Genomic DNA, 17,901 nt, shown 5'->3' with positions numbered 1-17,901 from the left:
TCATGGTTGGGTTGTACATTAGATGGATGTGAAAAGTGCTTTTCTTCATGGTGATCTTGATGAGGAGATTTATATGGAGCAGCCACAGGGTTTCATCCAGGATACTTCCTTGGTTTGCAGACTAAGGAAATCTCTCTATGGCCTTAAGCAGGCCCCCAGGGCTTGGTATGCCAAGATGGATTCCTTTCTTCTCTCCGCAGGGTTCACCAGGTGTCATTTTGATCCGAATGTCTACATTTTGCAACAGGATGACTCTCACTTGATACTTGTGCTCTATGTTGATGATTTGATCATTACAGGGAGTACCGCATCTATCATTAGTAGGGTCAAATCTGCTTTGCATGACAGATTTGCTAGGACTGACTTGGGTCTTTTGCACTACTTTCTCGGGATCGAGATTTCACAGTCACCTTCCGGGATTACACTATCACAACCCAAGTATGCTCTTGATCTACGTGCACGCTTTCATATGGCTGACTGTAAGCTTGCCCTGACTCCCTTTCTTTCAGGAGTCAAGCTTGAGGCTTAGTGTTCTTCTCCACCAGTTGATGTCACTTTGTATCGTTAGCTTGTGGGTAGTCTCATCTACTTGACCCATACATGCCCTGATATTTCATTTGCAGTTGGCATGGTTTCCCGCTTCATGCAGAAACCACATGAGCTTCATTGGAAAGCCGCCAAACGCATCCTTCATTACATCCAGGGTACACATCACTATGGGATTCACTATGCAGCAGACATAGGACTTCGCTTGGTTGGTTACACAGACTCCGATTGGGCTGGCGATCTTGATGATCGTAAGTCTACTTCCGGTTACAGTTTTCACCTTGGTTCAGGCCCCATTTGTTGGCAGAGCAAGAAGCAACATGCTATTGCTCTCTCTTCGACTGAAGCTGAGTATCGAAGTGTTGTTAACGCAGCGATTGAGACCATTTGGCTCCAGCAGATTCTCACAGAGTTTGGATTCACCACTCCACGGTCGACAGTTCTACATTGCGACAATCAGAGTGCTATTGCAATCTCGAAGAACCTGGTCTAGCACCAGCGGACCAAACACATCGAGATTCATATGCACTATATCCGAGAGCTGATTCAGGAGCAGGTCATTGATTTGCAGTATTGTCCTACAGCGGAGCAGGTTGTTGACATATTCACCAAACCTTTCACCAAGAGTAAGTTCCAGCAGTTGCGAGCTCTCTTGGGGGTGCGGGATGTGTCATTAGGGGGGGTCAGTTGACTTCTCCTTCCTCTCTTATGGGGGGGACTTTTTCCTCTTTGAGGTTTTGTCCTTCTTCTTTGAGAGTCTTTTGTACTTTCATCTCTCTTTTGGGGGGGAGTTTTTTCCCACTGGGTTTTCTCCTTTTCTCCGTTTGTGAGAGATTGCATTGCATGGTTTTGCTTGCATTTGCATATTGTACATGGGTACCTATCATGGCCTAATAGCCGGGACCCATCTTGCATTGTTGACTTGAGTCTTCATTCCCCTAAGTTGCGCTTAAGGGGGGGGTGTTGGTGTAAATAAATATTCATTATGGATATTATTAAACTTTACTTAAGTTAACTTAAGATAATGCATCTCTTCGTATTTTGGATTTGAGACACTTAGGGAAGTGTGCACATAGGGATAGAGCTTGTAGGAGAAATTCCACCTTTTGTGGTCTTATTTTGCTGTTACACTCTACATTCGGTGGGTCATCCACCTCTTGTGGAATATTATATTATTTCTCCTACCTACCCCTAGTATTTCTTACCTACCCTTGTTTCTCATTGAGCCACATGTCATAATTGTGTGCTCGTACATCCATATGGCCTTGCCTATATAAGAAGGCCTATATTCATTGTATTGGTTAATCCAGTTGATCATTTGCATATTGATGAGAATACAATTTTGTTCTTGTCATTCTATTGTCTCTCTTTTAATGCTTTTCATTGTGCCCTTGATCTTGGCAAAATCCTACAAATAGAATCATGAATTTGATCCAATCCAAAATGAAAAATCTGAAAAAATTAGTTAAACATATATAATATAAAAGAAAATTTATTAAAATATCAATTTTAAAAATTAATGAATCTGTAAAATAATTAAATTATATTTATAAAAGTGATAATCCCTAGAACCATTAAAAAAAAACTAGATTATATCCTACAATAATACATCAAAAACATCCCCAAAAAAAACCATAAAACATTAAAAAAAAAATCTACTTTTCTTGACTTAGTTAAAAGCCAATCCCTTAAATAATATTACCAAATATTTATAATTATGTAATCTTTATTATCTGAGAATATTTCATTCAATAAAATAAAGAAATTGTGGGAACATATGTAACTATATTTAAATACCCCAAAAAGTACACATGAGTGGGATAGAAAACTGAATATCCTTGTGAGTAGGGATTGAAGTTCACGAGGAAAAAAAAGGGTGAATGAAAGCGTGGCCTATGATGTCATGATGACGTCATGATTACGTCATAGTAGTGAGTACACATTCAATTAGTAGTGGGCACGCGCATGTACGACCTTGCTAGTTATTTAAGCAATTAATTCTAAGCCATTCCTCCAACTTTTAAATATATAAATTTAGGATTATTCTAATTTTTTTTGGTATATTTAAAAATATGTAAAAAGTAACATACAATTATTTAAAATATATTTGTTTTTAATTTGATGTGTCAATCAATCTATTTTTATTGAGTTTTTATGAGTGTATTCAATTATGTGATAGCTTATTGGATTTTTTTTTATAATAATAATAGAATATTAAATTATGTGATGATTTATTGAGATTGAATAGGGATTTCTAAGAATTAATATCTCTTAAATATGAATGATCCATTTAATATTATTATATTATTGTATAGAGTTTTTTTGAGATGCATTTATCAAAATATTAATTGAGTTCAAGGCTGTTTAAAAGAGGTTCTCCACAATTAAACTCATTTAACTTATAAATTCATTGTAAAATTTTCATAGAATATTCTATTATTTTGGGGTTTGTCTATAGTGTGATGGTTAAGATGTAGCATTGTTGATCTTACCACCAAGGTTCAAACCTCCATTGGATCATTGTGATCACGAGTTTGAATCTTAGTGTTGATGTTGCTTGGCAATTGTCCCGTGTCTACCAAGTCTCTTTTTTTATGTATTGATCAAAGCCCTACATATATTTAAAAGTAGTTTTTTATACATCATTTAAAAGTAATTTTTACACATTATTTAAAAGTATTTTTTATGCATCATTTAAAAGTACTATTATATGTAGTTGTTGAGGATACGTTGTGATGATTAAAAACATATCATGTTGACAAATACACAAGGTTCAAATTCCAATTGAATTATTGACTTTACAAGCTTCCTTTGCTAAAATATATTTATTTTTATGTAATATTAACATATTTAAGTTATAAAATAATAATTAGATTGAATTACTACTCATTTATTTTTTGTGTAAAAGCCAAAAGAAAAAAATTCTTTAATGTGGAGTAAATACAAATAACCTTAAAACCAATCAAAGCTAAAAAGAAAAAATCATTTGTGGGGTAAATCCAAAAAGTAAAAAGTCTTTAATGTGGAGTAAATACAAATAACTTGAAAACCAATCAAAGCCAAAAAGAAAAAAACAATTGTGAGGTAAATACAAATAGCTTGAGGACAATAGAATTATTTAACATATATTTGTTCTCGATTTGATGCGTCAACAATATATTTTTATTTAAGTTTATTTTTGGAGTGTATTTAATTATGTGATAGTTTCTTGTAATTGTTTTTATAATAAAAATAGAGTATTAAATTATGTGATGATTGATTACGATTGTATCATCAAATAAGGCTTTCTAAAAAAATATTTATTTTCTACATGAATGATCCACTTAACATTATTGTATTATTGTATAGATTTTTTTGAGAGTTATCAAAATATTAATTGAATTCAAAGCCTTTTAAAGAGAGTTTCTTCACAATTAAACTCATTTAACTTATAAATTCATTTGCAAATATTTTTTGTTGATCAAAGCATAATACATAAAAAAAAGACAATGCAACAAACATATGTGCAAGAAAGAAGGATGTCTGAAACTAAAATGCTAAGAATTTTATGAAATATTCATTCTAAATCATCCTAGCTCATATATTTTCATATGAATAATATTTAGTGATATATCAAATTATAGTTTGTCTTATTTTGGGATATGATTTTTATAGAGTAAGAAATTTGAAGTACTCTTAATGCATAAATTATTTTGCATCAAATTTCATACCATACTTGATGATCCATAGAAAAATTGAAAAGGATTGCAAATAAGACTCTTTAAATCTTGGATGGGAGAATTTAGGGGAAATAAATGTTAGCTTTTTGTTCAGAGTGATAATAGATCATATAAGTGTAATCTAGAATATTGATAAAATAAAATATAGTTCATTCAAAAATTACCTTCTTATTAGAATTCAAGGACAGATTAAAATCATTCTTACTAATTGTACTTTTTCACATTATTCAAAAATAATTTTTACACATTACTTAAAAGTAATTTTTACACATTACTTAAAAGTAATTTTTACACATAATTTACAAGTAATTTTGCATACATCATTTAAAAGTAGTATTGCATGTAATTGTTGAGTGATGGTGAAAAACATAACATGTTGACACATATACAAGATTCAAACTCCAATTAAATTATTGGCTTTAAAAGTTACTTTTGCTAAAAAAAAATTATTTTATGTAAAATAAATATATTAAGTTATAAAATAATAATTAGATAGAAGTACCACTCATTTTAATATTTGTGTAAAAGTCAAAAAGAAAAAATCCTTCATGTGGAGTAAATACAAATAACTTGAAAACCAATCAAAGCCAAAAAGAAAAATCAATTAATGTGGGGTAAATACAAATAGCTTGAGGACAATACAATTATTTAACATATATTTGTTTTTGATTTGATGTGTCAACAATCTGTTTTTATTTATGTTTGTTTTTAGACTGTATTCAATTATGTGATAGTCTCTTTTAATTTAAAATAAAAATAGAAATAGAATATTAAATTATGTGATGATTTATTCAGATTCAATCATCCAATTACATTTTAAAAAAAATTCTTTTATACTAAATGATCCACATTATTGTATCATTGTACAAAGATTTTTTTTGAAATGTAGCTATCAAAATATTGATTGGATTAAAGCAGTTTAAAGAGGGTTTCTTACAATTAAACTCATTTAACTTATAAATTCATTTGCAAGACTTTTCAAATAGTAGGACTTTACAAAATATTCATTATAAACCATCCTAGCTCATTTATTTTCATATATATAATACTTAACTTAAATTTACCAAACTATATGATGTCTTATTTAGATATACTAGTTTATTAAATAAGAAATTTTAAGTAATATCCGTGTACAAATTATTTTGTATCAATTTTTACATCACACTCAATGACCCATAGAAAAAACAAGTGCCACATAGTGGCCAGTACTTGCCTTAATAATTTTTAGTTTGATAATAATATTTGTTATAATTATTAAAAATATTTATTTATTGTAACTAATATTAGCCAATCATTTACAAGTAAAATAATTTTTGTAAATTATAAAGTTAAAAAACATGCATTTGTATTATAGAAAAAAGTTGAAAAATATAAAACAAAAGAAAATATTTTATTTTCATTTTTCTAAATAATTTTATTTAATAACCATTTAAACATGACAAATGAAAAAGGGAAAAAAGAAATAAGATATTAAAAAACCTCCCTTATTTAAAATGAAAGGGATGACTTTCACATATAAGGAGTACCAAAAAAGGACAATACGATTCACCGAGTATCAAAACCGAGGCCTCACCCCAAAACCAAAATAACCAAGTATAATGGACCATCATATGAACAATACAAGATGTGACATAAAAACTAGTGAAGAACATTTGGGAACGTATCCACCCACGCAGTCCAACCTTGTGGGCCTTCCATCCAAACTATATTCTTCCTCTCTTGGATATGGGCCAGCATAAAGGTCTCCTCCTTCCTGGAAATCTGGTTCCACTTTATCACCTGGTTAAGTCTCCAACAAGTGCTTTCAAATATTCTCAAATCATCCAGAGACCTACACCATTGGTAACCATACTTGAGCTCATATAAGATTTTGATTATTATTGATAATTTATATTATTAAAATAATATAATGTTTTTTATTTTATTTTTTAAGTTGTAAAAATAAACCTTTGAATAATTGATTTGCTTGGAAAAAAAATTAAAAATAAACTGATTTAATTTTTTTTTAATAAATTAATAAATCAAAAAATGTCATTAAAATGTTTATAAATAAACTCATAATTGATATTATTATATTATAATGCCATGAATATTTTAGATCAATTTTTTATGTTGTTTAGTATTTTTTCATAATGATTTAGTTTCATTATCCTCGTTTTTATAAGATTTAATGTTTTTTTGGTTTTATGATTAAATTAATATGAATATTTATCTTTTTGTGAAATTTAGTTTATTTTGATTATAAATTAAAGAACATTTTAAATATAATACATATTTAAAAAAAATATATATTTTTTATCTTGTTCATAGGTTAATTTTAAAATGCTTGGTGATTCCGAAAAACTTGAGATTATGCGTTGTTCTGATAAACCGGCCTATAAGAGGCAAAACGATATTAGCCAATCGTTTGCAACAAAAATATTTTTTGTAAATTATAATGTTAACAAATGTGCATCTATACTATAAAATAAATTTAAAAAAATTAAAGAAAGAAAAATAATTGCTTTTCATTGGTCTAAATAATTTTTTTTAATAACCATATAACCACAACAAATGAATTTTCATTACAATCGGCAAGTACTAATAAGATAGATGACAAATAAGACTTTAAATTTTTTATTGAAGAAAGAGGAAATAAATGTTAGTTTTTTTGTTAATTGTGATAATAGATCACTAAGTGTAATCAATATTGCCAATTTCTCATTAGAGGACATAGTCTAAAATCAATTTAATTAATTATACCTTTTTAAACATTATTTAAAAGTAATTTTTATACAATTATTTAAAAGTAAATTTTCATACATTATTTAAAAGCAAATTTTACACATTATTAAAAGTATTTTTTTATACATCATTTAAAAATAGTATAATATGTAGTGGTTCAGGACCTATGGTTAAAAAAATAGTATGTGGACAAATCCAACAAGATTCAAATTCAATTTAAATCATTAACCTTATAAACCTTCTTCCTAATTTATTTTTATTTAAATTAATATATTTTATTTATAAAATAATAATTAGATAGAATGACCACTCATTTTAATATCTGTATAAGATTGGGGGCCTTGCTGGAGAGCTTCTTGTGGTAAAGTACTAGGTTATGAGGCCCTCCAATCCACATGATACAAAACATGTAATGCTAGCCATTCCTGCAATCTTATAAAGAACAAAAAGAATAATTTAATGTGGAATGAATAAAAATAACTAAAAGACCAATCAAAATATTAAAAATATCATTTAATATAAGATAAATACAAATAACTTGAAGACTAATTATAAATCAAAAACATTTATTTATTTGTATGTATGCTAAAATGTAATAATCACTAGAGTTCAAAGATTTAAAAATACAAATTACAAAACACTCAATTGATCTATTAATCTTTGCTCTAGATCTTTGATAAGGGCCAAGTAACCAAATATCTAACCTTGTTGGGTTGTGCCTCACATGGTTCTTGCAGCTAGATATAAACAAGAATAAATTTGTGGCTATTCTTTTCCCTACTAATAGTGATATGAATTATGACTAGTAGTTTGCCCAGATAATTGAAGCATGTTAACAACTACCATGGTCGCTACTACCAAATGATACAAAGGAATGGTAGATAATAGCAAGGAATGTATTATTTTAAAAAAATTAATAATTATTCAATTAATAGAATTTCTAATAGAATTTCTAAATGGAAAAACATTACAAGCTAATTTATCCAATATCTATTTTCTAAAATCTAAATAAACACTATAGCATCGTGTTTGGATGATGAATGTTGTTAACTGAAGTTTTGATTTCTCATTGATGATAATGTTGTTAAATTTGTTTTGGGCGATGATCATTGATGAGAAGTCAAAACTTAAATGTAACATCTAGACATTGATGCCACAGTGGAAGTACATTCTGATAACTGAATAGCCATTTCCTTTAAAGAACACCAGACAAACTATTCTTGTATGGTTGGTTGTTCTATGTTTTAGGCAAATGGACAACCAAAGTAAAGTAAAATAAAATCCATGAAATTGTCAAATATGAAGCTTAAAATTAGCCCACAAACAATGGTCATCTCATGAAAAACATGCCAGACCTTATATTATGGACATTAATTTAATATGTGGGTTTGATCAACCATGGAAGGTCTGATCAGGCAAGCACAGAACAGGAAAACATGAGAATTGGATGAGTACTTATTGAGCTTTCGTGCAAGGTCTGATAACCAGATTGAACAATGAAGTATCCCTTACGTATGGGAATGAATTAAACTGAATTCATGGTTAACTGCTCTCTGGAATTACAAATCATCATTGAATCTCTGTACAAATACCTTGTTTTTCCATTATTGATCTCCAATTCTCAACTAATACAGTAGAAATCCAACTTCTTGTTATATTCATATATATAACAAAGCTACAAACCCTCAGAAACCAGACAAATAATTCTACTGATCATTACCATTAAGAGGAGACATATCCATAGGATAGCTCCCCAAAACTCTCAGAAAAGTTGTGAATTCTTGAACCTCTTGCAGAGCATTCTGTGCTCTAGGATCTGCCATGGAGGCCTCAAAATCAACATAAAAAATGTACTCAAAAAAGTGCTTGGCAGTGCCTCCATTGAGGTCATCCACAACCCTAACAGGTTTGCTCCTTTGAGGCCTGCTCTCAATCTTAGTCAAGTTAATGTTCCTAAACGCAAAGGCTGACAATACCTTGAAAAGCACACCAGTACCTTCTTCATGGGCAAAAACTATGCTGGTCTTGAAAGGCCTGTCCTTTCTAGGAATCACAGGCTCTCTGGCCAGCATAACAAACCTGGTCACGTTGCCACGGTCATCTTGAATACCATCTGCAAGTATATTCATCCCATATATCTCAGCAGCTCTTGTGCTTGCAATGGCAGCAGTATCTCTGAGATTGTTGACAGCAACATACTCTGCAGCACCAGCAGTGTCATCAAAGGCTTCTCTGGCCACATTCAGTCCCATCATGGTTAGGGTATTCTCACACTGAGCTAGGGCTTGTGGGTGGCTCATGACCCTCCTCAATCCCTCTATCTTCACACCAGGCAATGCAAGCAGGCAGTGATGTACTGGAAACTGAACCTCCCCAACAATATGAAGTGAATGCCTGAGAAGCAGATCATAGTTTCTGTGTATGCTCCCACCTAGAGAGTTCTCCACAGGCAAGACTGCTCTATCAGCAATCCACAGCTCCACAGCTTGAAAAGCAACTTCGAACTGATCACATGGAATGGGCTCACAGCATGGATAAGCCTTACTTGCAGCTGCTTCACTGTAGGCCCCTGGGACTCCTTGATAAGCAACACGAAGTTGGGATCCATGCATTGGAGGGGGGGATAGATCTGTTATGCTCAGAGGTCTAGGCATGGTTGCTATATTTTGAGATACTATGGTATTCAAATCCCCATTTGGTGGCTTCTCCACAGGTACAAGCCCCACACCATTATTGCCCTTCCCATTCTCTAACACTTGCCCTGCTAGTATAGCACATGAGGTCTGCCAATCTGAGCCTCTTCCAGCTGCAAGAGACAGGTCTCCATTGGGCTCCAGAGGATTGTTGGCCTGATGCTTCCTTCCCAAGTGACTGCTGATGATGAATCTCCTAGGAGCCTGCTTCCATGGCCTTGATGGTTGATACAATATAGCCAATCCTTGCCTGCTGTTGCAGATACCCACTACTTCTCCACCATTGTCTTTCAATCCAAACACAATCCTGCAAGCATTGAGATTCAGAGCCATTCTATATGAATTGATGCTGCTATTCAAAACCCTGATTTGGGCAATAGTGTGGTATCTAATAGGTGATCCAAAGGCCTGAATTTGGAAATTGTATAGAGAAGTGCTCTATAATGGGTGTTCCAGAGGTCCGATTTTGGGCAAATGGGTGTTAGCAAGTCAATATACTGGGTGTTCTCAAGGCCCGATTTGGGGAAATGGGCATTCAGATATAAATTGTATTGCAAGTTTCACAGGCCTGATCTGGTCAAATGGGCATTCAGATATAATTGCATTGGAAGTTTCACAGGCCTGACTTGGGCAAATGGGCATTCAGATATATTTGTATTGGAAGTTTCACAGGCCTGACATGGGAGATGATATTGGGATTTGGGTGTATAATGAAAGGAAAAGCACAGAGAAATGAGATGACTGATGGGACAAGGACTGAGCAGGGGCAGGCAATTTGCCTATACCATACTAGTCAACCAGTTAAAGGCGACTCCCAAGCCACTGTTGTTATAGATAGTCTTAAAGGAGGGATATGCTTTTGGAATCTTATAGTACTTTGTGTGATGGTGGTAGTTGAATTGAAGCATGAGAGAAGTAGATGGAGGGAGTGGAGGAGAGAGTTTGTTGAGGAGAAGTAGATGGAAATCACTTTTCTTCCAGAAGCACATGTATTATTTCATTACAAGGACTAATATGAATGGTTAGAATGCAGTTTCAGAATGCTAGTACATATAGATGGAATTTATTTCACAATATAGGGATAAAACTCTGAGTACTAATATGTATGGATTTTTTTTGGTTTTGTTTTGTTGTGGAGAACAATTTTATTTTAGGTCAAGGTTAATATTTTTCATTAAGAATGTTTTATGTTTTTAATAATCAAAGTAGTATTATAAGGGTGTACGAGGCAATTTAATCAGTTCAACATGTTAACAACTCAAAAAGTCTTAAAAGAGTCTTAATATCAAACAAGAGGTTAGCCAAAGACCTCCTTGAGACTTCAACGAGGAATTTATGTTTCTCTTCCTTGTCACTATCTTTCCCAAGCTCTTATGTTAAATTTAGATTGTTTTTCTAATTTTATTTAGGAATATAAGTCTAAGTTGATATGTCCTTATCTAAAAGTTAACAATTATACATTTCACCAAAGTTATTTGGGGAGCATATGACCCTTACCCATCCTTTATGACATTGGACCTCTGCACTCAAGAACTTCATTCATAACCATTCATTAATCAAATATGCTTTGATTAATTAAAATATTTAGAATAATGTTTTCTTAATATTTGGACAATTAGATACCTTTTGTGGTATATAAGAACATTTTGTTTCATATGAAATTGTATATTTTAATTCTAATTAATATATTAGAACTAAGTTGAATTTGTTTTATAAACTAATAAACTTTTATAAAGTTATAAAGTTATTTTCAGCATGGAAAAATACTCTAATGATTATATATTTCTTATTTTCATAAATTTGTTTAGTCATCAATTAATTTTTTTTGGTATCATTTATACTAAAATCATAACTATAATGTCATTTTTTTTAATCTTTATTATGTAATAATTCTCACATATAAATTTGAAAGGATGGTGTAGTTGACTAAGAGATGTGAGTTCAGGAAGTTGATTCTCTTAAAAATAAAATTGACATATAATTCTATTAATTGTATTTTCTTATATACTTTTCTCAATTTTATAATATATATAAATTCACAAAATATCATATTCAAATATCAAAAAAATTATGAAACATAAATCACAATCATCTTGAACCATCATTACAATACAAAATTTTTAACCCAATATAAATTATGAAACATAAATCACAATCATCTTGAAACATCATTACAATATAAATTATGAAACATAAATCACAATCATCTTGAAACATCATTACAATACAAAAATTTTAACCCAATTGCTAGACCCCCCCTGTTATTATCTTTGGAGCCACTATGTGAGAAGTTGTGAAAGGCACTCTCCCCTATCAATAGTCACATAAATGTGCACAAGGTCTAATCAATTAGTATGATAGGGTATTTTTTGGCTCATGCAACATAGACTTGGACGAATGTTAAGCTTGCTATGAGTATGAATGATATGGGGTCAAGAGTAAGGAGGGCCACATTAATGTGTAGCGTAGCACATTATTGTTTGTAGGGTTGCTATCCTTGTCATAAGTAGGACCCCAAACTTTTTGGTGTACTGTGAATATGTAATTTTCCAGGGAAATATTTCACAAGATGTCTTGTGCACAGGGTAGTGGGACAATCATTGGACAACCATCTTAATAAGTTTCATTTTCAATTTTTAAGCAAAATCTATATGTTAACATTTTTTTTTTCATAAATTTGTAAATATGGAAAACATCTTTTGGTAGTTCCATGATTGTTTTTCATCATTGTAATTTATTTATTTATTAATGTATTAAAAAAACACAAAAATAAATGTAGAGATTTTTCTAAATTGCTTAAAAGATAAGATTGATAAATTTGATTATAATAGAAATGAGGAAAATTGTTCATTTTGAACAAAGTAAATATTAATATATATCAAAAATTATGGAGGATAAAGATTAAAAATGTAGTAAGTTGTTTTTAATTATATATTTTTGCTTATAGAATAAGTTGTTTTTAGTTATATAGAATAAGTCCTTTCATAGAAGCATATTAATTTGATTAAATTTTATAATGTTTAATTTTTTTTTACATTTCTTTTAAAATATTAGAGTGTGATATTAGAGTGTGATGTAAGATATGAATTTTTTTTAACTTTTTTCATTTTGACTTTTAAAAGGTTAATAGTTCAAACTCATGTCACTTTTTAATTTTATTCAATGTCTTATTTGATAAATTATTATTTTTAATAAAAACTTTGGGATCAATACATATTATTTATTTTATCTTATTTAAGTCAATTTTAATTTATTAAAAAGATAAAATAGACAAAATATGAGAAATTATTATTACAATGATTAATACTAAAATAAATTAATTTTGCATCTATTAATTTCAAATAATTTTAATATTAACAATAAGAAAATACTTTTTGTTTATAGTTCGAGAGATAAAACTTTCTTTTTTTGTGATGCTTTTGATAGTTAGCTTTTGATTTTAGTTGGTTGCTAGTTGGTTGTTAATTTGGGCACCCTTGTCTTGTTGCTTATTAATATAAAAATAATAAGAGAAACAAAATTTAATAAAGGTTAATAAATAATTATATATTTTCAATCTATTTTATACCTATTTTTAATGCACGGTGAAAATGCTTTTTAATTAGTTTAGCCAATGAACATATAAAATTAAAAAAACTTCAAGTAAAAATTTTAAAATCTACATTTAATTTTTCAGTTAAAAAAATTGTAAAGATGTAATTCATCTTTCCATCTATTAGTTCATGTAAGGAATTGTTAGTATTAAAATTAATAATATAAAGTACATGTCTAATTCAATGCATTTAATTTATTAAATCAAAATTCAAGTCTATTAATGATGACACAAACACTATTATATACATCATAATAGTCATTTTCATAGGAAAATAGTATTTATTTTGTCTCTAACATGATAGCAAAGTGACATAATGGTCTTTTGTTTATATTTTATAGTTTAATTTGAAGTTTTATGATTCACAATTTAAATACTAAAATAAATTTTTGCTCGCAATTTTTTTTAGATCAAATGAATCAAGTAGCTGAATTTTTTAATTCTTATTATTATAATCTAAATTCAAATCCCTAAAATAATATTTAAATTAAAAATATAAATGGTGATTCTGAATCTTTTGATCAAAATATTCACAATTTATTTTTAAAATAAAAATATATATTTTTATATTAAATATTGAGAGACCAAAATAAGGAGAGTTTATACAAAAACGAGCATGGGAGGCAGAGCCTCAACCATCAACTAGAGAGATTATCCGACTGAACATAGACATCCTCCTACCAAAAAAAAGTTATGAGAGAGAGTATATACAGTGATCCATAAAAAACACCTATTGTAAAATCTCATCCTAGTTTTCCAACCATGTTGTCCATCCTTGTGGGCCTTCCATCCACACCACCTTCTTCTGCTCCAGGACCTGGGTAAATATCTTGAGCTTATCGAAGTAGGGGCCTCTGTTGTCCCTGAGTTCCTTGATCAGTTTCTTTAGAGCCTCATCGAATGTCATTTGGTTCTTCGCGATTCTAGCCCATTCAAAGCCATCCTTCATCTCATATATGAACATGGTTGTCCGACCATCCCTGAGGAAACACAACAACTTCTCCCTCTCAACATTCATCAAAAAGCATACCTGCACAACAATTTTATAACGTGTGAGTTTCTTAAAAAACCCAGTAAGAGTCCTATCAGTACCTTGGAATTTTTCCTCATTTCTAAGTTTCCAAATAAACCAAAGTATGAAAGAAGAAAGAATTCGCCAAAACAGGTTAGCATCCTTCTTGAGGCCATGAATGAATCCAGTAATAATATCAAGAGTGCTAACATGTTCAATAATGGAGATTCCAAACATTAGCCAGACCTCTTTAGCAAAAATGCAATAAAAAAAGATGTGCTGCATAGTCTCAGGCTTCCTACATACAGAGCATAGGTCGAAGGCAGCAAAGTTATTCCTAATAGGCAGTCTATCCAACATTAGTTGCCACCTGAGGCATTTGATTTTAGGGGGGATGGGGGACTTCCATAGTTTCTCAAACATTTTCCAGGCAGACGTATTAAGGTCAACATACCAGAGGGAGTTAACATGATCTATCACCGTGGTATCATGAGTGAGCAGTTTGTAAATAGACTTGGCTTTGACCTTGGAGAGGAGGGAGCCATCCTTCCATCAGAATGAGAGGTATCTGTGAGCATCTACATCAGTGTTCCTAGGAAGATCTAGACAAGCACAGGCATTTTTAATCATATTGTAGGTTCTCTTATGTGAGGCGGGGAGGCCAAACTTATTGCTAAGATCCTCCCAGCTGATGAGATTATCATGTTCCAAGATGTCCATGAGATATTTAATGCCCTTATTATACCAACACCTAGCAGAGCATCCTTGGGTTAAAGTAAGGGGTTTAGAGTTATGGTAGAGATTCCACCATATTGACCTTTCCCCATGCAAAGTGTTATTACAATCAATATTAGAGTTGACAATAAGTTTACGCACATGCTCCCAGGCTTTCCAGATGGACTTAAACACCCAAGTGCCTTGAACAGACATAGAGAATCTGCTTGCTATCAGATCACTAAAGGGGAGGGCTTTCCAAGATTTGGCAGACTTGGGGACACCATTTTGTATGTTATTTCTGACAAGAATCTTCTAGGGTTCTTGTCCTTCCAAGGCATGAAGTATCCACTTGGCAGCCAGAGAAATTCCTTGCGTTTTGAGATCCTTAAGTCCCAACCCACCAAGTTTCTTATCTACGTGGCACCAGATCCATTTGACCTCGTGGGCCTTTCTTTTACCCTTACCATCAGACCAAAGGAAGCGCTTGATAGATTTTTGGATCTCATAAATTTGGTAGCTACTGAACATCCATATAGAGGAGTAGTATAAACTATAGGAGGAGAGGATTTTCTGGTAGACTTGGATCCTACCAGCCAAGGATAGAACCCTATTGTCCCATTTATTAAGTTTTTTGTCAATCTTTTCTTTGACCCAAATCCACATGTCTTTGAGAGAGGGAGAGATAGAAAAAGGGATACCAAGGTATCTGACTATTTTATTGGGTCCTCCCCATGAGTATCCAAACTGCTAAAGCCAATCTGGGGGTTCCTCTTTCCACCCAAGCATAATAGATTTGGAATTGGAGATACGAGCACCAGAGGATTTGCCAAAGGTTGCAAGTTTTTGATTGAGGGAGTCAATGTTATGCCTAGAGAGCTCTAGGAAGAGCGCGGTGTCATCAACAAACTATATGTTGAGCAATTCAGAGTCATCCGACATCTTAATGCCATGAACTTTAGGGGATATAGTATCATCTCTTAGGAGGTAAAAGAGGGCATTCGAGGCAATGACAAACAGAGCAGGGGCAAGGGGGCAGCCCTGTCTAATGGATCTAGAAAGAGGAATAGGCTGGGAGAGTGACCCATTAACTTCAACAAGGGTGGAGGCATCTTTGAGGAGAATTTGAACATATTTACAAAACTCGCTAGGGAAACCAAAGGCTCTAAGCATCATGAGGATGAAGTCCCATTCCACCATGTCATAGGCTTTCTCAAAGTCCACAAGGAACATGGTAGTATCTTGATTTGAGGTCTTGGCCCATTCCATAGATTCCCAGCTAGTGACAAGGTTCTCCAAGATATACTTACCTTTAATGAATCCTGTTTGGGTAGAGCAGATGAACTTGGGAAGGATTTTCTCAAGGCGAGAGGCTAGGGCTTTGGCCAAGATTTTATAGGAAACGTTAAGGAGGGTAATTGGCCTCCAGTTTTTTATGAGGGCTTTGTCCCCATCTTTTGGGATAAGTTTAACAATGCCCCTATTGATGGACTCCCCAAGGGTGCCATTATCAAATGCTTCGGTGTATATGTCATATAGGTCTTTGGTGACCCACTCAACATTGGTTTTGTAAAACTCAATAGAAAGTCCATCAAGGCCTGGGGCCTTATCATCCTTGAGGGCTTTAATGGCATCAACAATTTTTGTCATAGAGATTTTGGTCTCGAGAGGGAGAGCTTCAATCTTGGAGATTCTTTTTGGGATAATGTTACTGCACCTATTTCAAGCATCTTTTGAGGCTTCACTATCCTTCGAGGTAAAGAGGGTCTTATAAAACATTTCAAAAGCATCTTTGATCTCATTGATGTTCAGGAGTTCCTTATCCTCAAATATGATTCTATCAATTTTTTCTCTATTTTGTTTTTGTTTAAAGAGATTGAAGAAGACTTTAGAGCCTTTGTCTCCAAATTTGAGCCAATGATTAGGGGCTCTGATGAAGGCACCCCTGATTTTGACCTGTTGATGTTTCCTAAGAATGTCTCTAGCCTGAGAGACCCATTCCGCCAGGACAAAGAAGGAAGGATGTAATTGTATTTCATGCTCTAAGGAGTGGAGCTGATTAGTGAGAGTTTTTTCCAAAAACCTGAGATCCTTGGCTTTCTTCTGGCCAATAGTTTGGAATATTTTCTGCCAAGAGGAGACATTTCTATTCCATCTGAGGGTGTGGGATTGGGGATGTTGAGAGTGCATGTTAAAGAGTCTAACCATTTTAATGGTAGTTAGGGCATCCTTGTCGTTTAGCAGGGAGGTATTTAGGATAAACTTCTTATTGAAAGGAATGTTGTTAGGGATTGAGTTCCTAGTATTGATGACAATAATGATAGGGAAATGGTCGGATAAGGTCACTGGCAAAACAACCATCGAGTTCCCCAAGTGGTTAGGGGAGAAGGAGAAGAAATCTTTATTAACATAGAACCTGTCTAATCTGGAGTAGATTCGGCTGGGGCCTTGTTGAATTGCACCAAGTGTACCATAGGGCAGAGGATTCAGATTTGCTGCCCTTAAGGGGGTCAAATAACTGCACGTGTTGTTTAAACCTATCCCAATGAGGTTTCTCTTGGCACTTCCATTCGAAAGGGATACCCTCGGCCTTATCATCTTGGTTTTCAATCATGTTAAAGTCTCCAGCAAGACGCAGGGGATACTCGAAAGGGCTGCCAGCTAATTCCAGAGGGACACTCTTTCCCTATGATCATTAGGTGCATATATAGAACATACTCCAAAATAGGAGCCTCTAATATCCAAGGAGGCCTAGGCCACTCTGTTACATGGGGAGACACCCCTTTCCCTAATGTGATTCACCCACTTAGGGTTAATGAGGAGACCGACTCCACCCTTTCCCTTAGGATGATTGGTGCATATTTTGATCACATCTCTCCAAATAAAATCAAGCGCAGTTTC

General features: G+C 32.7%; 1 protein-coding gene across 1 annotated transcript; it reads right to left on the bottom strand.

Annotated features, from left to right (window-relative positions):
- Nucleotides 1–8,478: 8,478 nt before the first annotated feature.
- On the bottom strand, nt 8,479–10,530 carry LOC131079254 (arogenate dehydratase/prephenate dehydratase 6, chloroplastic). The gene has a single exon (XM_058017156.2). It carries the CDS (start codon nt 10,013–10,015, stop codon nt 8,696–8,698), a length of 1,320 nt encoding a protein of 439 aa, XP_057873139.1. The 5' UTR covers nt 10,016–10,530; the 3' UTR covers nt 8,479–8,695.
- Nucleotides 10,531–17,901: the final 7,371 nt, after the last annotated feature.

The sequence above is a fragment of the Cryptomeria japonica genome, chromosome 4, assembly GCF_030272615.1.
Source record: "Cryptomeria japonica chromosome 4, Sugi_1.0, whole genome shotgun sequence".
Lineage (NCBI taxonomy): Eukaryota > Viridiplantae > Streptophyta > Pinopsida > Cupressales > Cupressaceae > Cryptomeria > Cryptomeria japonica.
Note: the sequence above shows the minus strand (reverse complement) of the source record. Positions and strands in the feature narration are given on the sequence as shown.

What these genes read in the sequence shown, in the direction of transcription:
- LOC131079254 (XM_058017156.2), bottom strand. Translation starts at nt 10,015, where the DNA reads ATGGCTCTGAATCTCAATGCTTGCAGGATTGTGTTTGGATTGAAAGAC.